The 21,553-nt window shown below is 39.9% G+C and overlaps 1 protein-coding gene across 1 annotated transcript in view; it reads left to right on the plus strand.

Annotated features, from left to right (window-relative positions):
- The window catches only part of LOC306882977 (glypican-3), a 152,326-nt gene that overhangs the window by 93,531 nt on the left and 37,242 nt on the right, over window positions 1-21,553 (plus strand). Inside the window, exon 6 of the mRNA XM_079438015.1 lies at window positions 16,456-16,567. Within this exon, the coding sequence (XP_079294141.1) occupies window positions 16,456-16,567 (112 nt within the window). The remainder of the gene's footprint in view (window positions 1-16,455; window positions 16,568-21,553) is intronic.

Here is a 21,553-nt window from a genome sequence, read left to right on the forward strand (position 1 = left end):
CTAATGAGTTTGGCCAGTTCCAGTTCCATCTGACAGGCAACAGGGTGTGAATTGTGATGTGGTCTTTGTGGGGTAACTGATGTTGGGTGGTGGTGTGGTGGCGGCTTCCCTGTGCTTGGCTAATTGCTCTTTTCCGTCGTTCGCTCTGTGACTGCCTGTGCCTGGCTCTCCATGCACCCTTTGGAACCCAATTTAAAAATTGTCATATTTCAGTGCACCATGTCCCACATGCTTCTGTCCCATAACTCTCTCACTCTCTCACAGTCCGAATCAAGTTAAGGTTGGCAAATGACAATAAATCAGTGCATCCCTCACCCAAACAGAAAAGCTTTAAGAGCTGCAGTATCTCATCCTAATGACTTGGAAATATCAGCTCAAAACTGAAGTGATCATTAAAGTCAGCATGAAATCAAAATGGATTCTGTTTACTGTCTTAATGCTTGTTCCTGGCCTTATTGTGTGGGAATGATTTATCGGTGCACATTATTCAAAAGAAATCTGAATCTTTAATCAAAATGTAATAGCTACGTTCCTGTTTCCTTAATTGTCTATTGGATAATGTTAACCAAAAGCCAAATAGCTATTTAGCCATTGTTTTAGCAAACTCTTGTTTAGTCCGGCTCCATTCTAATATCAAATCGCCACTATTTACAATCAAATTGATTCCTGCCCAGTTTAGATGTTCAAATACAGTATCTTGCATAGCCTAATAAAAAAATGAACAGTTTTATGTAATTTCTTGGAAAAGAATTACGCATACAACTCAGCACTATTAAAGGACTAGTTCACACAAACGTGAAAATTTGCTGAAAATGTACTCTTGCAAGTGTCAATAAATGAAACACAGAATCATTCATTTAATTATTAATTCTAAGCAGCTGATTCATTCATGAATGTAGCAAGTGACCCCTGTAAAGAATTGGTCATTGAATCAATGACTTTTCATTCAAAAGCACTGAATTATAAAAAAATAAATAAAAAAATTAAACACCACTCAGTGTTGCTGTGAGACACAACTGTTCTGCTTTGTTTGGAACTATTTTTGTAGGCAAATTATTTTTTTTTAAAACTGCTAAAAATCTTGTGGTCTTGCATTAGAACCTAAATGCGATTGTCGGGCACATGTTTAATTGAGAATTGATGCCATGGGCCAAATTAAATTAAAAACTAAAACATCAAATTATAATAAAAGAAAAGTCTCTCCCTCAGGCCATCCAAGATGCAGATGAGTTTGTTTGTCAGAACAGATTTGGAGAAATGTAGCATTACATCACTTGCTCGATCACCACTGAATCCTCTGCAGTGAATGGGTGCCGTCAGAATGAGAATCAAAACAGCTGATAAAAACATCACGATAATCCAGAAGTAATCCACATGACTCCAGTCCATCAACTAATGTCTTGCTAAGCAAAAAAACAAATCCAGTCAGTCAGTTACTATACAGGCAGTGTTTTATGCATGAAGGTACTTTCAGGCACACTTCCAAGACACCGCAGCATCATATCTAAAGAGGTAAAACTAAATCAAGTGAGCAATAACAATGTAAATATTTATGGATCTTATATGCGTGTTTTGCATTTCATACAGAGCTGAGTACAGGTGAGCATCTGAGTGTTGGTAATGTGAGTATTTAATTCATATCCCCCTGTTTTCCATTCTTGCCCTGTCTGTTTAGTGTATCTGTTTTGTAATTGCTGAAGGTGTGTGTCCGTGAGTGTATGCATCAACATTACTGCATTATGCACTGTTAGCTGCAGCTGTTTGCTCTCCAGTAAGTGCAGTTGAGGAGTAAGTGGGGGTGAAATGGCCTGGTCACAACAGCATAGTGAACAGTTGGCCTTAGGGGACTGACAGCTGTGTCAGAGGGCTCTCAGGCCCTCAGGAGTTAATTAGGACCCAAGAGAGAACGAGAATAACGATGCCAGAAATGTCTGCCGAATCTCAATGTCATTCCTTGGCTTCTAGTGAAATATCGTAATTAATTCTGGAATGCGTTCAGATTCATTTTATGTGACGTATTGAAGACGGAGCGATCCTTCCCATTCTGTGCTGGGAAGAAAGCCATCTTGATTGTGCCAAAGAATGTCACTGTTTACGTGGCCTTGATAGATTAAATAGTCGACTCAAAAATGTCAAAGCATAAAGAAAATTCATTAAATGCCACCGTCACATAAATACACTGAGCAGCTACAACTACATTTCTGCTCATTCTTTCATACAAAATACAAACTGTGCCAAAATGTTACTTCATGAACAATTACTGCAAAAGATGATTTGACTGTAAAGTTCATTCCTAGTATCCCTGGTCTTTGCTAGAACTGAGTTTTTCTCCTGTGCTGAAGAGAGTGCAGAGGCGCCCTCAATGTCAAGGATCAAGTCACTAAAACTCTGGCACAGATTTCTGCCTTCTAGAGAATCAATTTTAGCATCCTGAATATCTGCCTTCTTCATTTTAGCCAGTGTTTCCTAACAGTTTTTGTCTTATGTGCTCCCACAGGCCCTTCAGTTCGACTCAAGTAGCCCCTCATCGACTCCAAACCAATCGCGCTCCTCATATTATACTAGATATTTTTTGGGTGTTATAAACAAGATTTATAAAATGTCATGAATGCAATAATTCACTGTTAAACGAAAAAATAAAAAATCGATTCTGTGGGTGAGAAACTATGACAGTGTTTTAGTGACACATAAAAAAAAAAAAAAAAACTAAGATTACGAGATTAAAATCTTTATATTTTGAGAAAAAAATGTATGAGAATAAAGTCGTAGCAATACGAGAATAGTCAAAATATTTTGAGAAATAAAAGTCAAAATTATGAGTATAGTCAAAATATTTTGAGAAAAAAGTCAAAATTACAAAAATAAAGTCAAAATTTTGAGAATAAAGTTAAAATATTTTGAGAATAAAGTTGAAAAAATGATTGATTCACATGCCGCTTAAACTGAGGTGAAAACATCAATCTGTTATGCCACATTAAATAAATATTTTGAAAATTTCGACTTTATTCTCAAAATATTTTGACTTTATTCTCGTCATTTTGAATTTATTGTCAAAATACTTTGACTTTATTCTCTTAATTTCGATTTTATTCTCAAAATATTTTTACTTTAATCTTGTAATCTTAGATTTATTTATTTTTTAATGTGCCGCTAAAACTAAAATGTATATTAGCTTGATCGAATGAGACAATAGGATGAAGTATTATACTCATGTGTGTGAGTGAGATTAAACAGCAGTCACAGAAGCTGTTTTTACACATTGTTACGCGCGCCTCGCGTACGCCCCAGCCCAGAGTCCTCAAATGAACATGAGTGCTTATTGTTATTATCTTTTTTTATTCTAGTTTCTTATTGGTTGAGCCGGGGAGACGAGGCTATAAAGAGGAAGGAGGCGGACGCTTTCGGTCTCTCTCCACCAGCTTCAGTTTTCTCTACCGCCACGTCGCCACGTGCTTTTTGTTTCTTTGTTTGTAATTTTAGTTTGGAGCGGGGAGGCCCAGTTTGTTTTGTTAGTTTATTTATTCTTTTCTTTGTTACTGTGCCCCCCGACCGTCTCTGTTATTTTGGTTATTTTTGTGAGCAATTTATGTTTGAATAAATGATTGGGAAACTTTAGTCGCTGTCCATCTATTATGTTATGTGTCCCTCTTGCCTTCTAGACATCTATATCAGGGACCGTAACATAATTGGGGGCTCGTCATCTTTTTTTTTTTTTTTGTTCCTTATTTGCGCCAAGCTTTTGATCTATTTTTGAATGGGCGGAACTGTAGCGACGTAGTTTATGAGGGGCTTTCCAGTCATCGGGTATTCCGTACGGCGCATTATAAACGAACGCGTGCGCGCTGGAGTACGTTGCGTATTTTGTTTTTTTTTGGCGTTCTTATATAGAGTGCTTTTGTAGGAAATGCAGGTGAGTGAAGTGTTTTGTCTCGTGTACTGCGTTTTTTTTTATGTATAGCAGCCTTTGCTCCCCTGCTAGGCTGAAGAGGTGCTGCCCTTTGGGTTTCACCTGACTTTTTTGTTAATAGTGTCGTGGGGGAGCGGTTAGTGTTAGCTGCGAAAGCAGTTATCTTGGGAGCACGTCCGTAGGATTTTGGGTGGTTGTCTATTGTAGATTGCCTCACAAACCTACTGGTTTGCAGTGCATAAGAACCCGCCGCAGAACCTGCGTGAAGATTAGGGGTTGAGTGAGATAGGTGAGAATTTTTTATTTTTTTTTATTTTTTTTGTTAGGTAAACACAGGTAGAGGGATGCATTGGTTTGCTTCTAGTTTATGCTGTGCACTATTTTGAGTCACCACTTCACTTCACAGTGCATTTCCCATGCAATAGGCTATTGTGTATTTTGGTTTTTGTGGCTATTTTGGTATTTTGCTGTTGGCTGGTTGAGGCTTGACGCAGTCTTTTTTGTTCTCTATTAAGTGTTTTCCTTTTTGAATTTGACTGCGTGTTTTTTAGTCTCGTTATGGAATTTAGTCTAGAGGACTTTGTGGCTCACCCGAGCCTGAAAGAATTTGAACAATGCACTAAAAATAATCTGTTCTCTATTGCTGCTCATTACAAAGTGCCTATTTCAAAACAAGATAAAAAGCAAGATATTAAGTATCAATTGCACACGGTGTTAGCTGAACGAAAACTCCTTCCTCCCATTAGTGCTGTTCCTTCTCATGCTGTTGCGCATCCCGATACTGAGCTGCGTAAATTGGAGCTACAGGTGGAAATGCGGCGCTTGGAGCTCAAGGAAAAAGAGCTCCAGCATGAGTTTGAGCTACGTAAATTTGAAATAGAGGAGACAGGAAGACGTGACTCAGTCCGTGTTAGGGCTAGACAGTTGAGCAGGGATTCTGCTACTATGGAGACAGATTTTGATGTTAATAAATGCATTCGGTTAATCCCGCCTTTTTCTGAGAGAGACGTTGACAAATATTTTGTACTGTTTGAGCGGGTAGCAACGACTTTAAAGTGGCCTAAAGAGGTTTGGCCTCTTCTTCTGCAGTGTGTATTTACGGGTAAAGCCCAGGAGGCATATGCTTCTCTCTCACCTGAGGCAAGCTTAGATTATGACCAGGTGAAGTCTGCAGTTCTAAGGTCTTATGAGTTGGTTCCTGAGGCCTATCGGCAAAAGTTTCGACGTTACAAGAAAGTCGAGGGCCAGAGTTATGTTGAGTTTGGCCGTGAGAAAATGGTACTGTTTGATCGCTGGTGCTCTGCACAAGAGGTGAAGAACTTTGAGCAGCTTCGTGATTTAATTCTCATGGAGGAATTTAAAAATTGTCTACCAGACAAAATTGCAACATACTTAAATGAACAAAAAGTCACTAATGTTTCTGCTGCTGCTATACTAGCTGATGAATATGTTCTAATTCACAGAGAGAGCTTTGAAAAGCCTTTTTTTCCTCTGTCACAGCGTGGTCCCGTCACGCATGTTCACTCTAGTGAGCATGTAAGCTTTAAAGACGGTACAGCTAAGGTGAGGCCTGTATGCGCTTATTGTAAAAAGCGTGGCCATCTAATCAATAGTTGTTTTCTGTTGAATAAAAAGAAACCGAAGGCAGTTGCGCTGGTTAAAACACCTACAGCACCACAATCCTTTCTATCTGAATGTATGGACTTGGACATTTATTCCCCTTTTATTATGAAGGGTACAGTTTCATTGCCTGGTAGCTGCATAAAAGTCCCGGTAACTATTTTACGTGATACTGCTGCTTCTAGGTCCATTATTCTTCAAAGTGTGTTGGCTCTTTCAGATAAAACCTCCTTAAACTGTGGTGAATTGGTGCAGGGTTTTGGAATGAAGTTTGTTAACTTGCCCATGCATTCTATTCAACTCGAGTCAGACTTGGTGTCTGGTCCAGTTGCGGTGGCTGTGTGCACCGTTTTTCCCATTAAAGGAGTAGATTTCCTTTTAGGTAACGATTTGGCTGGAGGTAAAATTCTAGTAAATCCTGAGGTTACTACTGTGCCCCTTGTATCTGAAGGCCCAGATGAATTGCAGATTAAATACCCTACAGTGTTTCCCGTGTGTGCTGTTACACGGAATATGGCAAAAGCTAATGTTTTAGAGTATGATGGTTTAGAGGGTAGCTTTATGATAAATCCTGACACAGATTCTAAGTTATCCCCTGATAGTAGTTCTGCTGCTTGTCTTCCAAATATAGTCTCTGATCCTACAGCGTCATGTGAAGATGGCGTGCACAGTTCGCTCCGTACTGGGCTGGAACCGAAGAAGCGATTGGAGAATCTTGGTAGCGCACACATGTCCCGGAAACACTTGATTTCTGAGCAGAAGCGTGATCAGTCACTCTCCTCTTTATTTGAATTGGCTGTCTATGAAGAAGAGCTTGCAGACATGGCTTCTGGCTATTTTCTTAAAAATGATGTCCTGCTGCGTAAGTGGACACCATCTTATGCATCTACACAAGATGACTGGAGCGTTGTAACACAGGTTGTTGTTCCAAACAAGTTTCGAAATGAAATACTCAGCCTGGCACATGACACTCCTTTAGCTGGTCACTTAGGCGTTACGAAAACTTATAATCGTGTTTTGCGCCAGTTTTTTTGGCCAGGGTTGAAACGGGATGTGAAGCTACATTGTAGAACATGTCACACGTGTCAAATCTCTGGAAAGTCAAACCCACCTATTCCATCATACCCTTTATATCCTATTCCAGCTGTTGATTCCCCATTCGATCACGTTATTGTTGACTGTGTGGGTCCATTGCCTCGTACTAAATCTGGCAACCAGTTCTTATTGACCATTATGTGTGCTTCAACACGTTTTCCTGAAGCTATACCTATGCGTAAAATCACTGCACCTGCGGTTGTAAAAGCACTCGTTAAGTTCTTTTCATTGTTTGGACTCCCTAAGGTAATTCAAACTGACCAGGGGACAAACTTTATGTCTCGTGTTTTTGCACAGGTGGCCGATCAACTGAACATCACCCACTGTTTTTCAAGCGCTTACCATCCGGAAAGTCAGGGCACACTGGAGAGGTTTCATCAAACTCTTAAGTCCATGCTCCGTGCCTATTGCCTTGAATCTGAAAAAGAGTGGGATGATGGCGTACATCTTCTGCTCTTTGCAGTTCGGGAAGTTGTGCAAGAGTCTACTGGTTTTAGCCCAGCAGATTTGGTATTTGCTCATAATGTGCGTGGTCCCTTAAAACTGCTTCGGGAGGATTGGTTGAACGAGTCTAAATCGCAAAATTTGCTTGATTACGTCAGTTCTTTTCGCTACAAGTTACATCGTGCTTGTGAGCTGGCTACACAAAATTTGTCTGCTGCTCAGTCCAAGATGAAAGGCTGGTTTGACAAAAAGGCTATGGTAAGACAGTTTAAGCCTGGAGATAAAGTTCTGGTGTTCTTACCTATACCTGGTTCCAGCCTTCAGGCACGCTATAGTGGTCCTTATGTCATAGAGAAGAGAGTCAGTGACAGGGATTATATTGTAGCTACTCCTGACCGTGCCCGTCGTAGCAGACTTTGCCACATCAATATAATTAAACATTATTATGATCGTGAGCAGTTGAACAAACCCAGCTCTGGTGATGTGAACACAGTCCTGGCCTTGTCCAATGCTGAGTGTTCTCCAACTGTGTGTTCGTTTTTGTCTGGTCCTTTGCAGGTACATGATCTGTCTGTGTTGCCATCCGGTGCTGAAACTGTCCTTGAGGTCTGTAAGTCATTGTCTGCTCTTGAAGTTGGTGGTGATATTGAGAGTCCTTCAGTTGCTACAGCTCAAGACCGTTTAAACAATTCTGAGATGCTTGCGGATCTTAACTCTTGTTTCTTGCATCTCTCTGACACACAGCGCACAGATATAGTACAGTTAATCAATGATCATCTATCGTTGTTTTCAGATGTGCCATCCCAAACACACGTACTGCAGCATGACATCGATGTTTGTGACAATACGCCGATTAAACAGCACCCTTATCGTGTTAACCCTGAAAAACGTCAGCGCCTCCAAAACCAAGTTAACTATATGTTGTCATATGGTATTGCGGAACCCAGTATTAGTTCATGGAGTTCGCCCTGTCTTCTCGTTATAAAGTCTGATGGGTCTGACCGTTTTTGTACAGACTTTAGGAAGGTTAACAATGTCACTAAGCCTGATTGTCATCCTCTTCCTCGCATGGAGGACTGTGTCGACCGTGTGGGGTCAGCAGCTTTTGTGACAAAGTTAGACCTCCTTAAAGGGTATTGGCAGGTGCCTTTAACTCCGCGTGCCAGAGAAATTTGTGCGTTTGTTACCCCTGATGCATTTTTACAGTATACTGTAATGCCTTTTGGGGTACGCAATGCCCCTGCTACTTTTCAGAGGCTAGTTAACCGCGTTTTATGGGGGGTGCAGGGGTGTGAGGCATATTTGGACGACATAGTAGTTCATTCGGCAACATGGGATGAGCACATCTGTCAGTTAAAGCAGGTCTTTCAGAGGTTGGCTGAGGCAAATCTAACTGTTAACTTGGCTAAATGTGATTTTGCTAAAGCAACAGTAGTTTACCTGGGTAAAATTGTGGGTGGTGGCATGGTAAAGCCGGTAAATGCAAAAATTGAGGCCATCACGTCATTCCCAGTTCCTTCCACTCGTCGCGAATTACAGCGGTTCTTGGGAATGGCGGGGTATTACCGTAGCTTTTGTAAAAAAAATTCTTCTGTGGTTGCCCCACTCACTGACCTGCTGAGTCCGAAAACCGCGTTTAAGTGGTCACCAGAATGCCAGCATGCTTTTGAGTCCCTTAAAGCCCTCCTGATGCATGCACCTGTTCTTGCCGCCCCAGTGTACGACCGTGCTTTCAAACTAGCTGTTGATGCTAGTGATGCGGGAGCAGGTGCTGTTTTGTTGCAGGATGGGCCTGATGGCGTTGAGCACCCTGTGTGCTATTTTTCTAAAAAGTTTCAAAAACATCAAAAGCCGTACTCAATGATTGAAAAAGAGGCTCTTGCTTTAATTTTGGCCCTTAATAATTTTGAGGTCTATATTGGTTCCTCCTCGCGTCCGGTTACTGTTTATACAGATCACAACCCTCTCACTTTTATTCATCAAATGCATAATTCCAATCGGCGCCTAATGAGATGGGCTTTGTTTGTTCAAGCTTTTAATCTAGAAATAAAACACATAGCCGGCAAAAATAATGTTTTGGCAGATGCACTGTCGCGTGTTGTTACATGGTGATTGGTGGTTTTCCCTTTTTTTTGGCCCACCATTCACCATCTGGGGGTGGGGGTGTTACGCGCGCCTCGCGTACGCCCCAGCCCAGAGTCCTCAAATGAACATGAGTGCTTATTGTTATTATCTTTTTTTATTCTAGTTTCTTATTGGTTGAGCTGGGGAGACGAGGCTATAAAGAGGAAGGAGGCGGACGCTTTCGGTCTCTCTCCACCAGCTTCAGTTTTCTCTACCGCCACGTCGCCACGTGCTTTTTGTTTCTTTGTTTGTAATTTTAGTTTGGAGCGGGGAGGCCCAGTTTATTTTGTTAGTTTATTTATTCTTTTCTTTGTTACTGGGCCCCCCGACCGTCTCTGTTATTTTGGTTATTTTTGTGAGCAATTTATGTTTGAATAAATGATTGGGAAACTTTAGTCGCTGTCCGTCTATTATGTTATGTGTCCCTCTTGCCTTCTAGACATCTATATCAGGGACCGTAACACACATGCATTTATGTTGTACAGTAAGTGCGATCCACAAAATTGACTAAACATAGGCCTGTTATTTTGTTTTCTTTCCTTAAAAAGTAGCAGAATGTGTGAAGCAGTTAATTAACTTCTTAACAATATTTTGACAATCCTAATAATATAAAAACTCCTAATTTATATAAGTTCTCCGAGTGGTTAGGAATCACTGTTATTGCCTACACCACCTCACCTCTTCATCTTTATGTTTGAAGGGAGGGTGTGGCAGACAGGCTTGTTTAATAATTAATTTAACTTCGAGAAGTCTTTAACTTTAGGTCAAGATTGGTGGATATTTGGGATGTTTTGCAAACCTGCTGCTCCTCGCACTTAATAACCCCCTCTGCTTCAGTCAGCTCATGATGCTGAAGATACTCCTGATTGATTCCCACCGTCTCCAGCGGGTTTGGGCAGTGGGGCATGTTGGATCTCTGAGGGGTGCGCAGTAGAGCCATGAGTTTGAGCAGGTTCAGCATGAGTAGCTGGTCCAGACTGTACATCCACAGGGTGTTTAGTCATTTCCTGTACTAGCAGTTGGGTTGCCTGTGCTCCCGCTGTACCATAATGCCTGTGGTGTGTTGTTTTTATTTTTTTAGGAATCATAATGTTGAAGTCATAAAGAGGCGGATACAATGAAGTCAGTTTTACTTCATAACAAGCAGAAAAAGCCAACTGCGTTCTGTCTACTTTGAATAATTTTACATATGCAATATGACAATGAACTCATCATTGATTTCTGATCATGTGACACTGAAGACTGGAGTAATGGCTTCTGAAAATTCATCTTTGCATCACAGGAATAAATCACATTTTATTCAAATTGAAAACATTTATTTTAAATTGAAATAATCTTTTACAATATGACTATTTTTGACTATAGATTTTAATCAAATAAATGCAGCCATGGGCATAAGAGACTTCTTTCAAAAACATTCAAATCTTACTGGCCCCCAACTCTTTTTTTTTTTTACAGTAGTGTATTTCCTTTTGTGCATTAATTTTAAAGTCTCCCACAAAAATTATTTCTAATGGTCTGAATGGCATCATTCATGCAGAGTACATCTCTACTTATTATAAATGTCAACTAGAATCAAACAGAAGCTATATTGTGTGATGGTTAAATATTAATACGTCAAACTTTCAGTTCTTTCCTATAACATGAACATCTTTATATAAATCTTTAAATACTAAAATCAGCTTCAGAATCCATGAGCCAGAAGAACAGACTACACTGTACTCTATTTAAGACTCAATAGGCCTATACCAGAATCAGAATGAGCTTTATTGGCCAAGTATGTTTACACATACAAGGAATTTGTTGTAGTGACAGAAGCTCCACAGTGCAACAGAAAGACAGTAACAGGACAGGACACAGGTAATGAAACAAAATAACAGGAAATAGCCAATAACCAATGTACAAAGCAGCAAAAAAAATAAAAAATACACAATATATAATATATAATATAGGCGACTATGTATGTACAGGTGAAGTATGTGCAAATTAGAAATGAGAAAATAAAATAAGTGAGTGTGGTGAATGGATAATGTATTAGTTGTGTGTTCTACGTTTATTTATTGAGTGTTCATGAGATGTATTGACTGAGGGAAGAAACTGTTCCTGTGTCTGGTCGTTCTGGTGCTCAGAGCTCTGTAGCGTCGACCAGATGGTAACAGTTCAAAGAGGGAGTGTGCTGGATGTGAGGGGTCCAGAGTGATTTTACCAGCCCTTTTGCTCACTCTGGATAAGTACAGTTCTTGGAGAGTGGGGAGGGTTGTACCAATGATTCGCTCAGCAGTCCGGACTACCCTCCGTAGTCTTCTGAGGTCAGATTTGGTAGCTGAGCTGAACCAGACAGTTATTGAGGTGCAGAGGATGGATTCAATGATGGCAGAGTAGAACTGTTTCAGTAAGTCCTGTGGCAGGTTGAACTTCCTCAGCTGGCGAAGAAAGTACAGCCTCTGCTGGGCCTTCCTGACAATGGAGTCAATGTGAATATCCCACTTTAGGTCCTGAGAGATGGTGGTGCCCAAGAATCTGAATGACTCCACTGCAGTCACGGTGCTGTTCATGATGGTAAGTGGGGGGAGAGCAGGGGGGTTTCTCCTGAAGTCCACGATCATCTCCACAGTTTTGAGCGTGTTAAGCTCCAGGTTGTTGAGACTGCACCAGACAGCAAGCTCCTTAACCTCCTGTCTGTAAGCAGACTCGTCACCGTCCTGGATGAGGCCGATCAGTGTGGTGTCGTCTGCAAACTTCAGGAGCTTGACAGAGGGGTCTTTAGATGTGCAGTCGTTGGTGTAGAGGGAGAAGAGCAGTGGGGAGAGTACGCAGCCCTGAGGAGCTCCAGTGCTGATGGTTCGAGTGCTGGATGAGAATTTGCCAAGCTTTACTAACTGCTGTCTGTCTGTCAGGAAGCTGTTGATCCACTGGCAGACGGAGGTGGGGACGGAGAGCTGAGTTAGTTTATTTTGAAGGGTTTCCGGGATAATGGTGTTAAAAGCAGAGCTGAAGTCCACAAACAGGATCCTCACATAAGTCCCTGGTCTGTCCAGATGCTGCAGGATGAAGTGCAGTCCCATGTTGACTGTATCATCCACAGATCTGTTTGCTCTGTAGGCAAACTGCAGGGGGTCCAGTAAGGGTCCAGTGATGTCCTTCAGATGAGCCAGAACCAGTCTTTCGAATGATTTCATGGCTACAGACGTTAGTGCCACAGGTCTGTAGTCATTTAGTCCAGTAATTTTGTGCTTCTTTGGGACGGGGATGATGGTGGAGCGTTTGAAGCATGAGGGGACTTCACACAGCTCCAGTGATCTATTGAAGATCTGTGTGAAGATGGGGGCCAGCTGCTCAGCACAGATTTTTAGGCAGGCTGGTGACACACCATCTGGACCAGGTGCTTTCCTTCTTTTGTTTTTCCTGAAGACCTGGCACACATCGTCTTCGCTGATTTGAATTGTAGGTGTGGGGGAGAGAGGGGTTGCTGGAGGTGTGAATGGTTGTGTGGAGGGGTGTTCTGGGCGGGTGTGGGGTGATCGTTCAAAACGACAAAAGAACTCGTTTAAGTCGTCTGCCAGGTGTTGATTCTCCAGAGTGCTGGGGGGTGGTGTTTTGTAGCTGGTGATGTCCTTTAATCCAAGCCACACTGAAGCCGGATCGCTGGAAGAGAATTTGTTCCTGAGCTTGTCAGAATAATTCCTCTTTGCCACTCTGATCTCCTTTTCCAGTGTGTATTTGGCCTGTTTGTACAAGACTTTATCCCCCTTTCTGTGAGCATCTTCTTTGGCCTGACGGAGCTGTCTGAGTTTGGCAGTGAACCATGGTTTGTCATTGTTGTAGAATAGATGAGTCCTGGTAGGAATGCACATGTCCTCACAGAAACTGATATATGATGTTACAGTCTCTGTGAGCTCGTCCAGGTCATTTGCTGCAGCTTCAAAAACAGACCAATCAGTCAGGTCGAAACAGGCTTGTAAATCCCGCTCTGTTTCGTTAGTCCATCTTTTAACAGATCTTAATACAGGCTTCGCAGACTTAAGTTTCTGCCTGTAGGATGGAATAAGATGAACCAAACAGTGATCAGAGAGTCCTAAAGCTGCTCGTGGAACCGAGTGATATGCGTCCTTTATTGTTGTGTAACAGTGATCCAATATATTACTGTCTCTGGTGGGACATGTAACATGCTGTCTGTATTTTGGCAGTTCACGGGAGAGATTTGCTTTATTAAAGTCCCCGAGAATGATTAAAACAGAGTCCGGGTGTTGTTGTTCACTCTCTGTGATCAGATCAGCGAGTTTCTGTAGAGCTGTGCTCACGTGCGCTTGCGGTGGAATGTAAACACTCACGAGAATGAACGAGCAGAACTCCCGCGGCGAATAGAACGGCTTGCAGTTAATGAAGAGCGTTTCTAGATCTGAGCAGCACATCTTCTTTAAAACAGTTACATCTGTACACCACCTCTCATTGATGTAAAAGCATGTCCCGCCGCCGCGCGATTTCCCCGTTGATTCTGTGTCCCGATCTGCTCTTATCAGCTGGTAATTAGGCAGATGGATCGCGCTGTCCGGTATGTCGCCATTCAACCAGGTTTCCGTGAAACATAGAGCAGCAGAGTTAGAAAAGTCCTTGTTTGTCCGGGAGAGCAGAAGGAGTTCGTCCGTTTTGTTGGGTAGAGAGCGGAGATTCGCCAGATGGATGCTAGGCAACGCCGTTCTAAATCCGCGCTGACGAAGTTTCACGAGCGCGCCGGCTCTCTTTCCCCGTCTGCGCCTCCTGAAGCGTTTGACCAGAGCTACAGCTCCGCCAACTACAATGTCCAGCAAAACGTCCGAAAAATCAAAAACCGGTAGAAGATTTTGTGGTGTGTTCTGCCGAATGTTCAGTAGATCATCCCTGGTAAAGCTGATCTTATTTGAAAAACAAAAAACAGGAAAAACAAACAAAAACAATACAAACACCGAGGAGCAACGCACAATAGCTGCCATCAGCGGCGCCATTTTGTTTGGAAAATGACATTTTACGTAATACAATGACATTTTAAGTAATTTGTATAAATGAAGAAAATGTGTTGCATATTCAATTAAAAGTTTCAAATAATACTTCTAGTATATTGTGCAGTATTTCAATGCTGCAATGTGATTGGCCAAATAGAACTAATTCTGTTGTTTTAGAGTAATAATTTTTTTTTATTTAAAACCCGTCTAATTGGAATGCATAAGATGTTTTTGTGCTGAAAGAATTCTCAGCTACCCATTACATTTCTGTATTAAAGTATTATTAATTTTGTATCTTCCCACTGTTTCATCACAAATGCCCACCATCCTAACGAGAACAAAGCTGAGTTTTTCAGGCACGCAGGATTGAGCTGACCTGATGCTGCTCGACCCTGGTCAGCACACAGGTGGGCGCTTCATGCATGAAGCTCCAGCTAATCTCATCCTCCATTAAACGCTGCCCATGTCTTCTGATCTCCTCCTTCTAATGGATCTCATGTCTGTATTATTAATGTGATAATTAAAAGCGGGAGGTGAGCTGCCAACGGGAGTAATAAGGAGAATAAATAAGTATGGAAATGTAATTTGGCTTAATGAATAAGCAGTGCATGTAAAATAAGGCGCCGTGAAAGATGATTGGATAGAATTGTTCAGGTTTATGTCATCGCTAAGAATGGAGCATGAGGTCATATCTTTGACTCATACCTCTAAAAGCTCACAGTACTGCAAAAATCAGAGTTTTTCTTAATTTATATTTTTTATTTTTAGCAAAAGGTCCTTAAAAGTGCTAAAAACAACATAATAATGCATGTTGAGTTAAGTTTTATTTAGTTTCAAGAATTAGTTTAGTATTTTTATATTTTGTTTTGCACAATATAAAACAAATACAGTAAATAAAAGGCAAGAAAATACAATTCATATACAGTGTAGGAAGAGACAGAAAATGATTACTTTTTATATTCATAATTAGTTATATGTGTGTATAAGTATGTAACATACAGTTTATTGTGTGTGTATATATATATATATATTAATATATTCATTTTTTGTCTTGTTTTTCAGTACAATTTGTACATATATAAGTACATATATATTTTATATGAATATATTTAATACTTTTTTAATGAAAAACAACACAAAAGTACAGTGTATGTTCTTGATGAGCATGGGCTTCAGTGGATAAGTTGAGGTTGGTGCCGTGACGGTATCGGATCTGTCACTCGCTGTCTCTCTGTCGCCTCAGTGCTTGCACCAATATGCCCGTGTGCATCAACACTAATTAGCTTTTAATAGGGAGTAATTAACTGGAACATGAGTCCAAGGGGCCCGGGGGATCGGGGAACACTTGGGCACAGACACACACACACGTTTTTAGCAGTTGATGATGCCCAACATATGCTCCAGTTGCTCAGAAACATTCAGATGCCAGCACATGTCTGACCTAGTTGTGCGGTTGTACTGTTGGGTTAAGTGTGTGTATCTGTGCTATAATAAGAGCTACAACAAAACAGGATTTTTTTTGGGGGGGGGGGCATAATGCAGAATTAGACTAACTATTAGATACCACTCATATTTATGCTCTTTTTTTTTTAAGCCTTGGAAAATTTAGAACAATTGAAAACAAAAGCAATATCTTCAAAAATAGGTGATTATTATTAAGTCGTGAAGTGCATTTGGAATCTTTGAATGTCCTTGTGCAGCATGATTAAATGAGTGTGCTGAATTGTAAAAACAAATCGATTTAAAGGTTTATTATGTTTAATCTTTGCTCAAATGAAATTCCTATGGTCACATGTTTGCCTCTAGGTGGCACTAGAGGCCAATTTTAGTGCTCCTATACTTGTGGCCGTTCACAGCAGCTTTGGTCAAATATCTTTGAAAACCAGGAACTGCTGCTGAATAGTGAATAATATGAAATGATAAGTTATTAAGATGAGAGTGTTCATTTGAATGAAATTTCTTTCTCATATACAGGAGATTGGGGCTAGTTGTCACATGGGAAAGGGCTTCATCTCAGTCACTATTAGGTTTCAAGTCAGTTACACAATTGTATGCTTTCTCTAGCAGTGGCTTAGTATGTTGCTTTCTGACACCCATGTGATTCAAAATTGTCCTAATTCAGAATATTGTTTGTGAAATTAAATTTCAAAATGTAAATTTGTTTGTATTTTTGCGACAACTAGCCCCAATCTCCATATATCACTTTCATTTCATGGACAGAGTGCATTAAAACCTGTCATTTTGTTTTTAATATGACTAATGGACATTTGTGTCTATACTTTGCAGGTTTCCAGGTCCAGGGCTGAAGAAAGTCCATCCACACGGCTCAGAATCCAGACAAAAACCACCTGAACCCGTCATCAGCCAGATCATCGACAAACTCAAACACATCAATCAGGTGAGTTACTGTATATGAGAAAACATGCACACACTACTTTACATGTGAATTTCACAGTGCACATCTGTGAATAATCATACGCTGCCATGCTGTCAGTCAGCACACAGACATACAGCCGTACATAAACTCAACACCTCTGCTTTAAGCTCACAACCGTCTGCCTGTCATCACACACACAGATGTACATGTCTGCATGCTGTTTTATGGCAGCGCAGTCTTGTAGATTATCAGGATGTGTGATAGGGGCTGCTGGTATTTGTACGCTAATGCAGAAAAAGCAAAGGCTTTCATTCACTTTCTTCCTGCCTGCCTTTAAAAAACAACAGCTGCGTGTCGTATCACCTTGACTGTGTGTGTGAGTCAGGGTGTGTCTGCTTATATTTCATGTACAGTTCGTTCCCTATTGTGATCGAGATCCCACAGTGATATTTGACCCTTTAGGGTTTTCTGTGTATATACTCTGGTAATCCTGAGAGAACAGCATCTGGCTCATCCACAGGAAGTTCACCGGGCGATCTAAAGGACACCTCTTTCTGTGCTTCCTCTGTACCTGCAGGTTATGTGTTTTTGGCTGGGTTTAAATGAATGCTGCAATGCAACCTCACTATGAATGGCTATAGGCTACAGTTAGTAAAGCTCAATCCAAGTGTGTGTGTGTGTGCGTGTATGTTATTGGCACATTTAGCCCTGCTTTTTCACATTTAATTGATCCCTTTTACATTTAAATTTTGATACATTTATTCATTTACTCTTTTATCAGAAGCAACTTATGAGGAATACAACAAGCAAGAAGTGATAACAATAGTTCAAAGTAGAAAAGGCAGGTACAGGGAGGGATTTAGTGAAAATGGTGAAAGAGATGAGTTTTAAAAACCCAAGTTCTCCTTTATAACTCATTTAATCAATGAGACCTTTGTAATTTATTCCTTTTCCTAATTTCAAATTTACTTTAGACAGTTGATTTATTTTATTTTATTTTTGTATTGTATTGTGTTGTTTTGTATTTGTGTTTCTTCTGCTTTATTTTATTTTGAATTCTACTTTTTTGGTTTGTTTTGTTTGCTTTATTTTGTTTTGTTTTTTAGTACTACTTGTTAAAAATATTTTATTTAGTTTCTTCTTTGTACTGTTTTTTTTTTTTGTATTCCTTTTTTTATCATAGACTGTTTTCTTGTTGTTAGATGTTCTGTTTTATTTTGTCTGTTAATTCTACTTGTTAATTCCCTTTGCACTATTTTTATTTAATCGTTTTAATTTAGTCTTGTTAATTAATTAAATGTAATTTCTTTTAATCTTTAATTTTACTTTAAGTGAGAAGTAAGAGAGTGTGGGGTCCTGTGTATATCTTGCCTTAAACCAGGATGATATGTATGTGTGTTGCTTTGCGTGTATTGTGTGTGTGTGTGTGTGTGTGTGTGTGTGTGTTATAGAAACCCATTGCGGCCTCATGCTCAATGGCCCCATATGAGCGGATTAGCGCAGCGCTCTTATTTAAACAGACCACAGAGACATCAGAGCAGCTCAGATGAGTTGTGGGTCTCATCTGCCCTCAGGCTGTGGAGAAGAGCTGTGAAGTCACGGTTATTTCATTTTCTCAGTTACTCCTCTTCTCTTCTCTTCTCTTCTCTTCTCTTCTCTTCTCTTCTCTTCTCTTCTCTTCTCTTCTCTTCTCTTCTCTTCTCTTCTCTTCTCTTCTCTTCTCTTCTCTTCTCTTCTCTTCTCTTCTATCTGTGAAAGACTCACTGTGACCTTCTTCCCATCTGTTTCTTCCTCCTACGCAGCTCCTGTGAAGTGTCCAACTGTTGTTTCAAGAGACACATCACATTATTTTTTTATATGACAATAATTCACATACAATCAAAATGAAGATGTACCCTAGACCTCTATTGTATTCTGTCATGTGTATTAGAAAGAGAGGAAAAAATATAATTAAGCAATGTCACGCTAAAAATTGTGCAGCTGATCTGAATTGCAGCATGGTTGGGAACCTCATGCTGATGTATGTGTTTATACACACACACAGATGATATAGACCTGGTGACTGTATGATGTCAGTGCTGTTCATGTCTGGTAGGCAAATGGCAAGTGCATTTCAAAAGACCTCTATGTATAGCCTACACACATCTGCGGCCCCTGTAAACACATAAAAGAATGCGTAGACGCATGTTTGTTTCACCGTATTATGTCATCGACTTCCATTGTTTTTCTTTAGGTTAGTGATATATATATATATATATATATATATATATATATATATATATATATATATATATATATATATATATATATATATGTTTTGGCCAATTCATTTATAAGCTTTTTAAACTAGCGAGGTCAAACAGGTTCAACTGTGTTCAACAGGTTTCACTTTATTAGTGAGGCTTTTTTTGAACAGTGAGGGCCTCACAAGTACAGTCATGTAGGAAAAGATATTTGTGTGGGTTGTTGATTAAACTGTGTCCACGTATGAGATGTCTTTACTATGTCAGTCTCTGACAAACATGAGAATAGTACTGCAGTCAAATCAGTGCACAATGTCCTTAATGAGACAGAACGGAACAAGACACAACCATTTCCAACGGCATAAGCAACAGCGTTAGCCGATTTCACAGAAATCGAAAACGTACCTAATTAAGCCCCTTTCACCATGATGGAGACTGTTTAAATCATTCATAAATGATTCATTATTTAATAATTCATGTTCAATTAGAGTTCCGGCTGATGGAGATAGAGCTCCAGTGAGTCTACAAAGTTGAGAAAGGTTTAACTTTATGCAAAGAAGCAGCTTCTACCAATGGTTTTTGGTTCATGCATTGATAATCTCTTTCATCGTGTTCATGCTGCTGCTATTTCTATTCAAAACTTTCCCCTACAAAACATTCTTTTAACATGAAGAAAACTGATTCCTTGAGAAAACAGAGTGACATTCTATTTACTAACTCTCAATGACACATCTGTCTCTTGACCTCCATCGATTATGCCAATGCGATTGAGGCTTTAGTGCGACTGGTAGTGTTTCCTTTACTTGACCAGCAGAAACTCAAACATGTTTTAATCAAATGTTCAGTTTAACTTAACCCTGTGATAATAGTTTACATCTGGTGTTATCTGGCACCGTGCTAATGTGTGTTCTCATTTGTTTCCAATAGCCGGGGGTTTGAGTTATTTCCCAGAGCGGACAGACAGAACACTCATATCAGACTTTTCCTTGCATTTCAGAAAGCCAAGATCTCATCTTCTAGCCTGGGAGGCTTCTTACTTTTAGTTTGTGCTACATTTTCTAAGCAAGTTCTCCAGCAGTTGTTGTTCTATAAAACATTTTGGGTGTGGACCCATTTGATTTTATGGAGCAATAATGTTTTTGGAAGCTCTTAACAGTGTTTGAAATATTTCTGTTCCCGGAGTATATAGCGTAACAAGCTTGTGTCCCAAAGAGCGTTTGTGTAACGGCACTAGAGATGGCTTGTTGGCTCAGATTTGGGCCTCTTCTGAATGAGAGACACCGGGGAGCGCACTGAACACCAAAAGACAAAACTTTACCTTCCCTCAGCGCTGCAGACCCCGATTTCTCACGCTTAATGCGGCTGATGTAATGGCTGCGCGGGGCCAAGTTTAGAGTAAACTCGTCTCTATAAATGAAAAAAATGACTTGGTGCTCAAGCTATTCCAACTGGGCAAGTGCTCAAAGAGTCTGTGTGTTCTTATCTGCATGCCTAAACATGACTCAGTCAGAGACAGATCTCTCAGGTCTAAATGTATGCGAGTTAGCGCATTAGCCAGAGTTAAATCTTCAGATATTTAATCAGGGGTTTCACATTTTTGAATGCCAAGGACCCCCAAATATGATGATTTGCAACAAACACATGCATAAAGGAAAAAATGGTACATTTGATATAAAACATGTTTTTTCATAAGTATATGTGAAATATTTTTAATAGTAATTGTCAATGTAATTTCAATTGTAATTAGCAAATAAATTTCAATAGTAATTATCAGTTATCAATGTTAAATACAGTTGTGCTGCTTAATACTTTGAAAAAATATTTGTCTCAAATCGTTGTTAATGCAGTTTAATTAAAAAAAGTGAGTTGTGCAGCAGGATTGTAAACAGCCTCTGGATTCGGGTTGGCAAGTGTTAAATTCAAACCCTACATATACTGTATGTTAGTGCATACATAATATGCTAATGTTTATCAGCCATCTATTTCTGCCTGGTGGAAATGGCAGAGATGTTCAGAGATGAAGCTCATATAGCACACATCCGTCTGTCTTCATGTGTTTTTGTGTTTGTTCCCATGACTGTCAAACATTCACTCGTGCTGATCTGTAAAGTCTGCAGCGTCTCTTCGTGTTTATACAAGAGTAGTACGTCATTTGTGGACAGTTTACTTCTTTGAGGGGAGTTGTTAAACTACAAAACCTCCAATTTGTTCTTAAAAATTAACCTTAATGTGTAAAATCTCCCTCATATCAGTCTACGGGTAAAAAATTCCCCTGCATTAAACTTTTAAAGACTAACATGCTGAAACAAAGTTTCCACAGACAGACATAAGTAATTTGTCTGTCCAGAATGAAAACAAACAAGCTGCACAATAAGAATATATTAGAGGTTTAAGGTTTATATTTTAGACCACTGAGGCTATCTTGCATGAAATAGGAACCAAGCTGCTGACAAAAAACATATTGTGCCTGGATAGGACATGGTGCAAGGCCAAACGTATCAGTGTTTATTTGTTTGGATATTTCTAATGAATGAAGCTATAATAAGTTATCTGATATCTAGATATAATCTGTGACATTATGGAGATAAACACAGAGATGTAAGCACTTGGAATAACCTATATTGTTGGAGTACCAAGGACAGAGGTCTAGAAAATCGACCTCACATATATAGTTTAATTTTCGCATATTGCTAAATTAGATTTTCATATTTAGTAAAATATGTCTTTCTGCTAGTGCCGTCATCAGGACCATCTGGACTTTCCA

The sequence above is a fragment of the Barbus barbus genome (genome assembly GCF_936440315.1).
Source record: "Barbus barbus genome assembly, chromosome: 17".
NCBI lineage: Eukaryota > Metazoa > Chordata > Actinopteri > Cypriniformes > Cyprinidae > Barbus > Barbus barbus.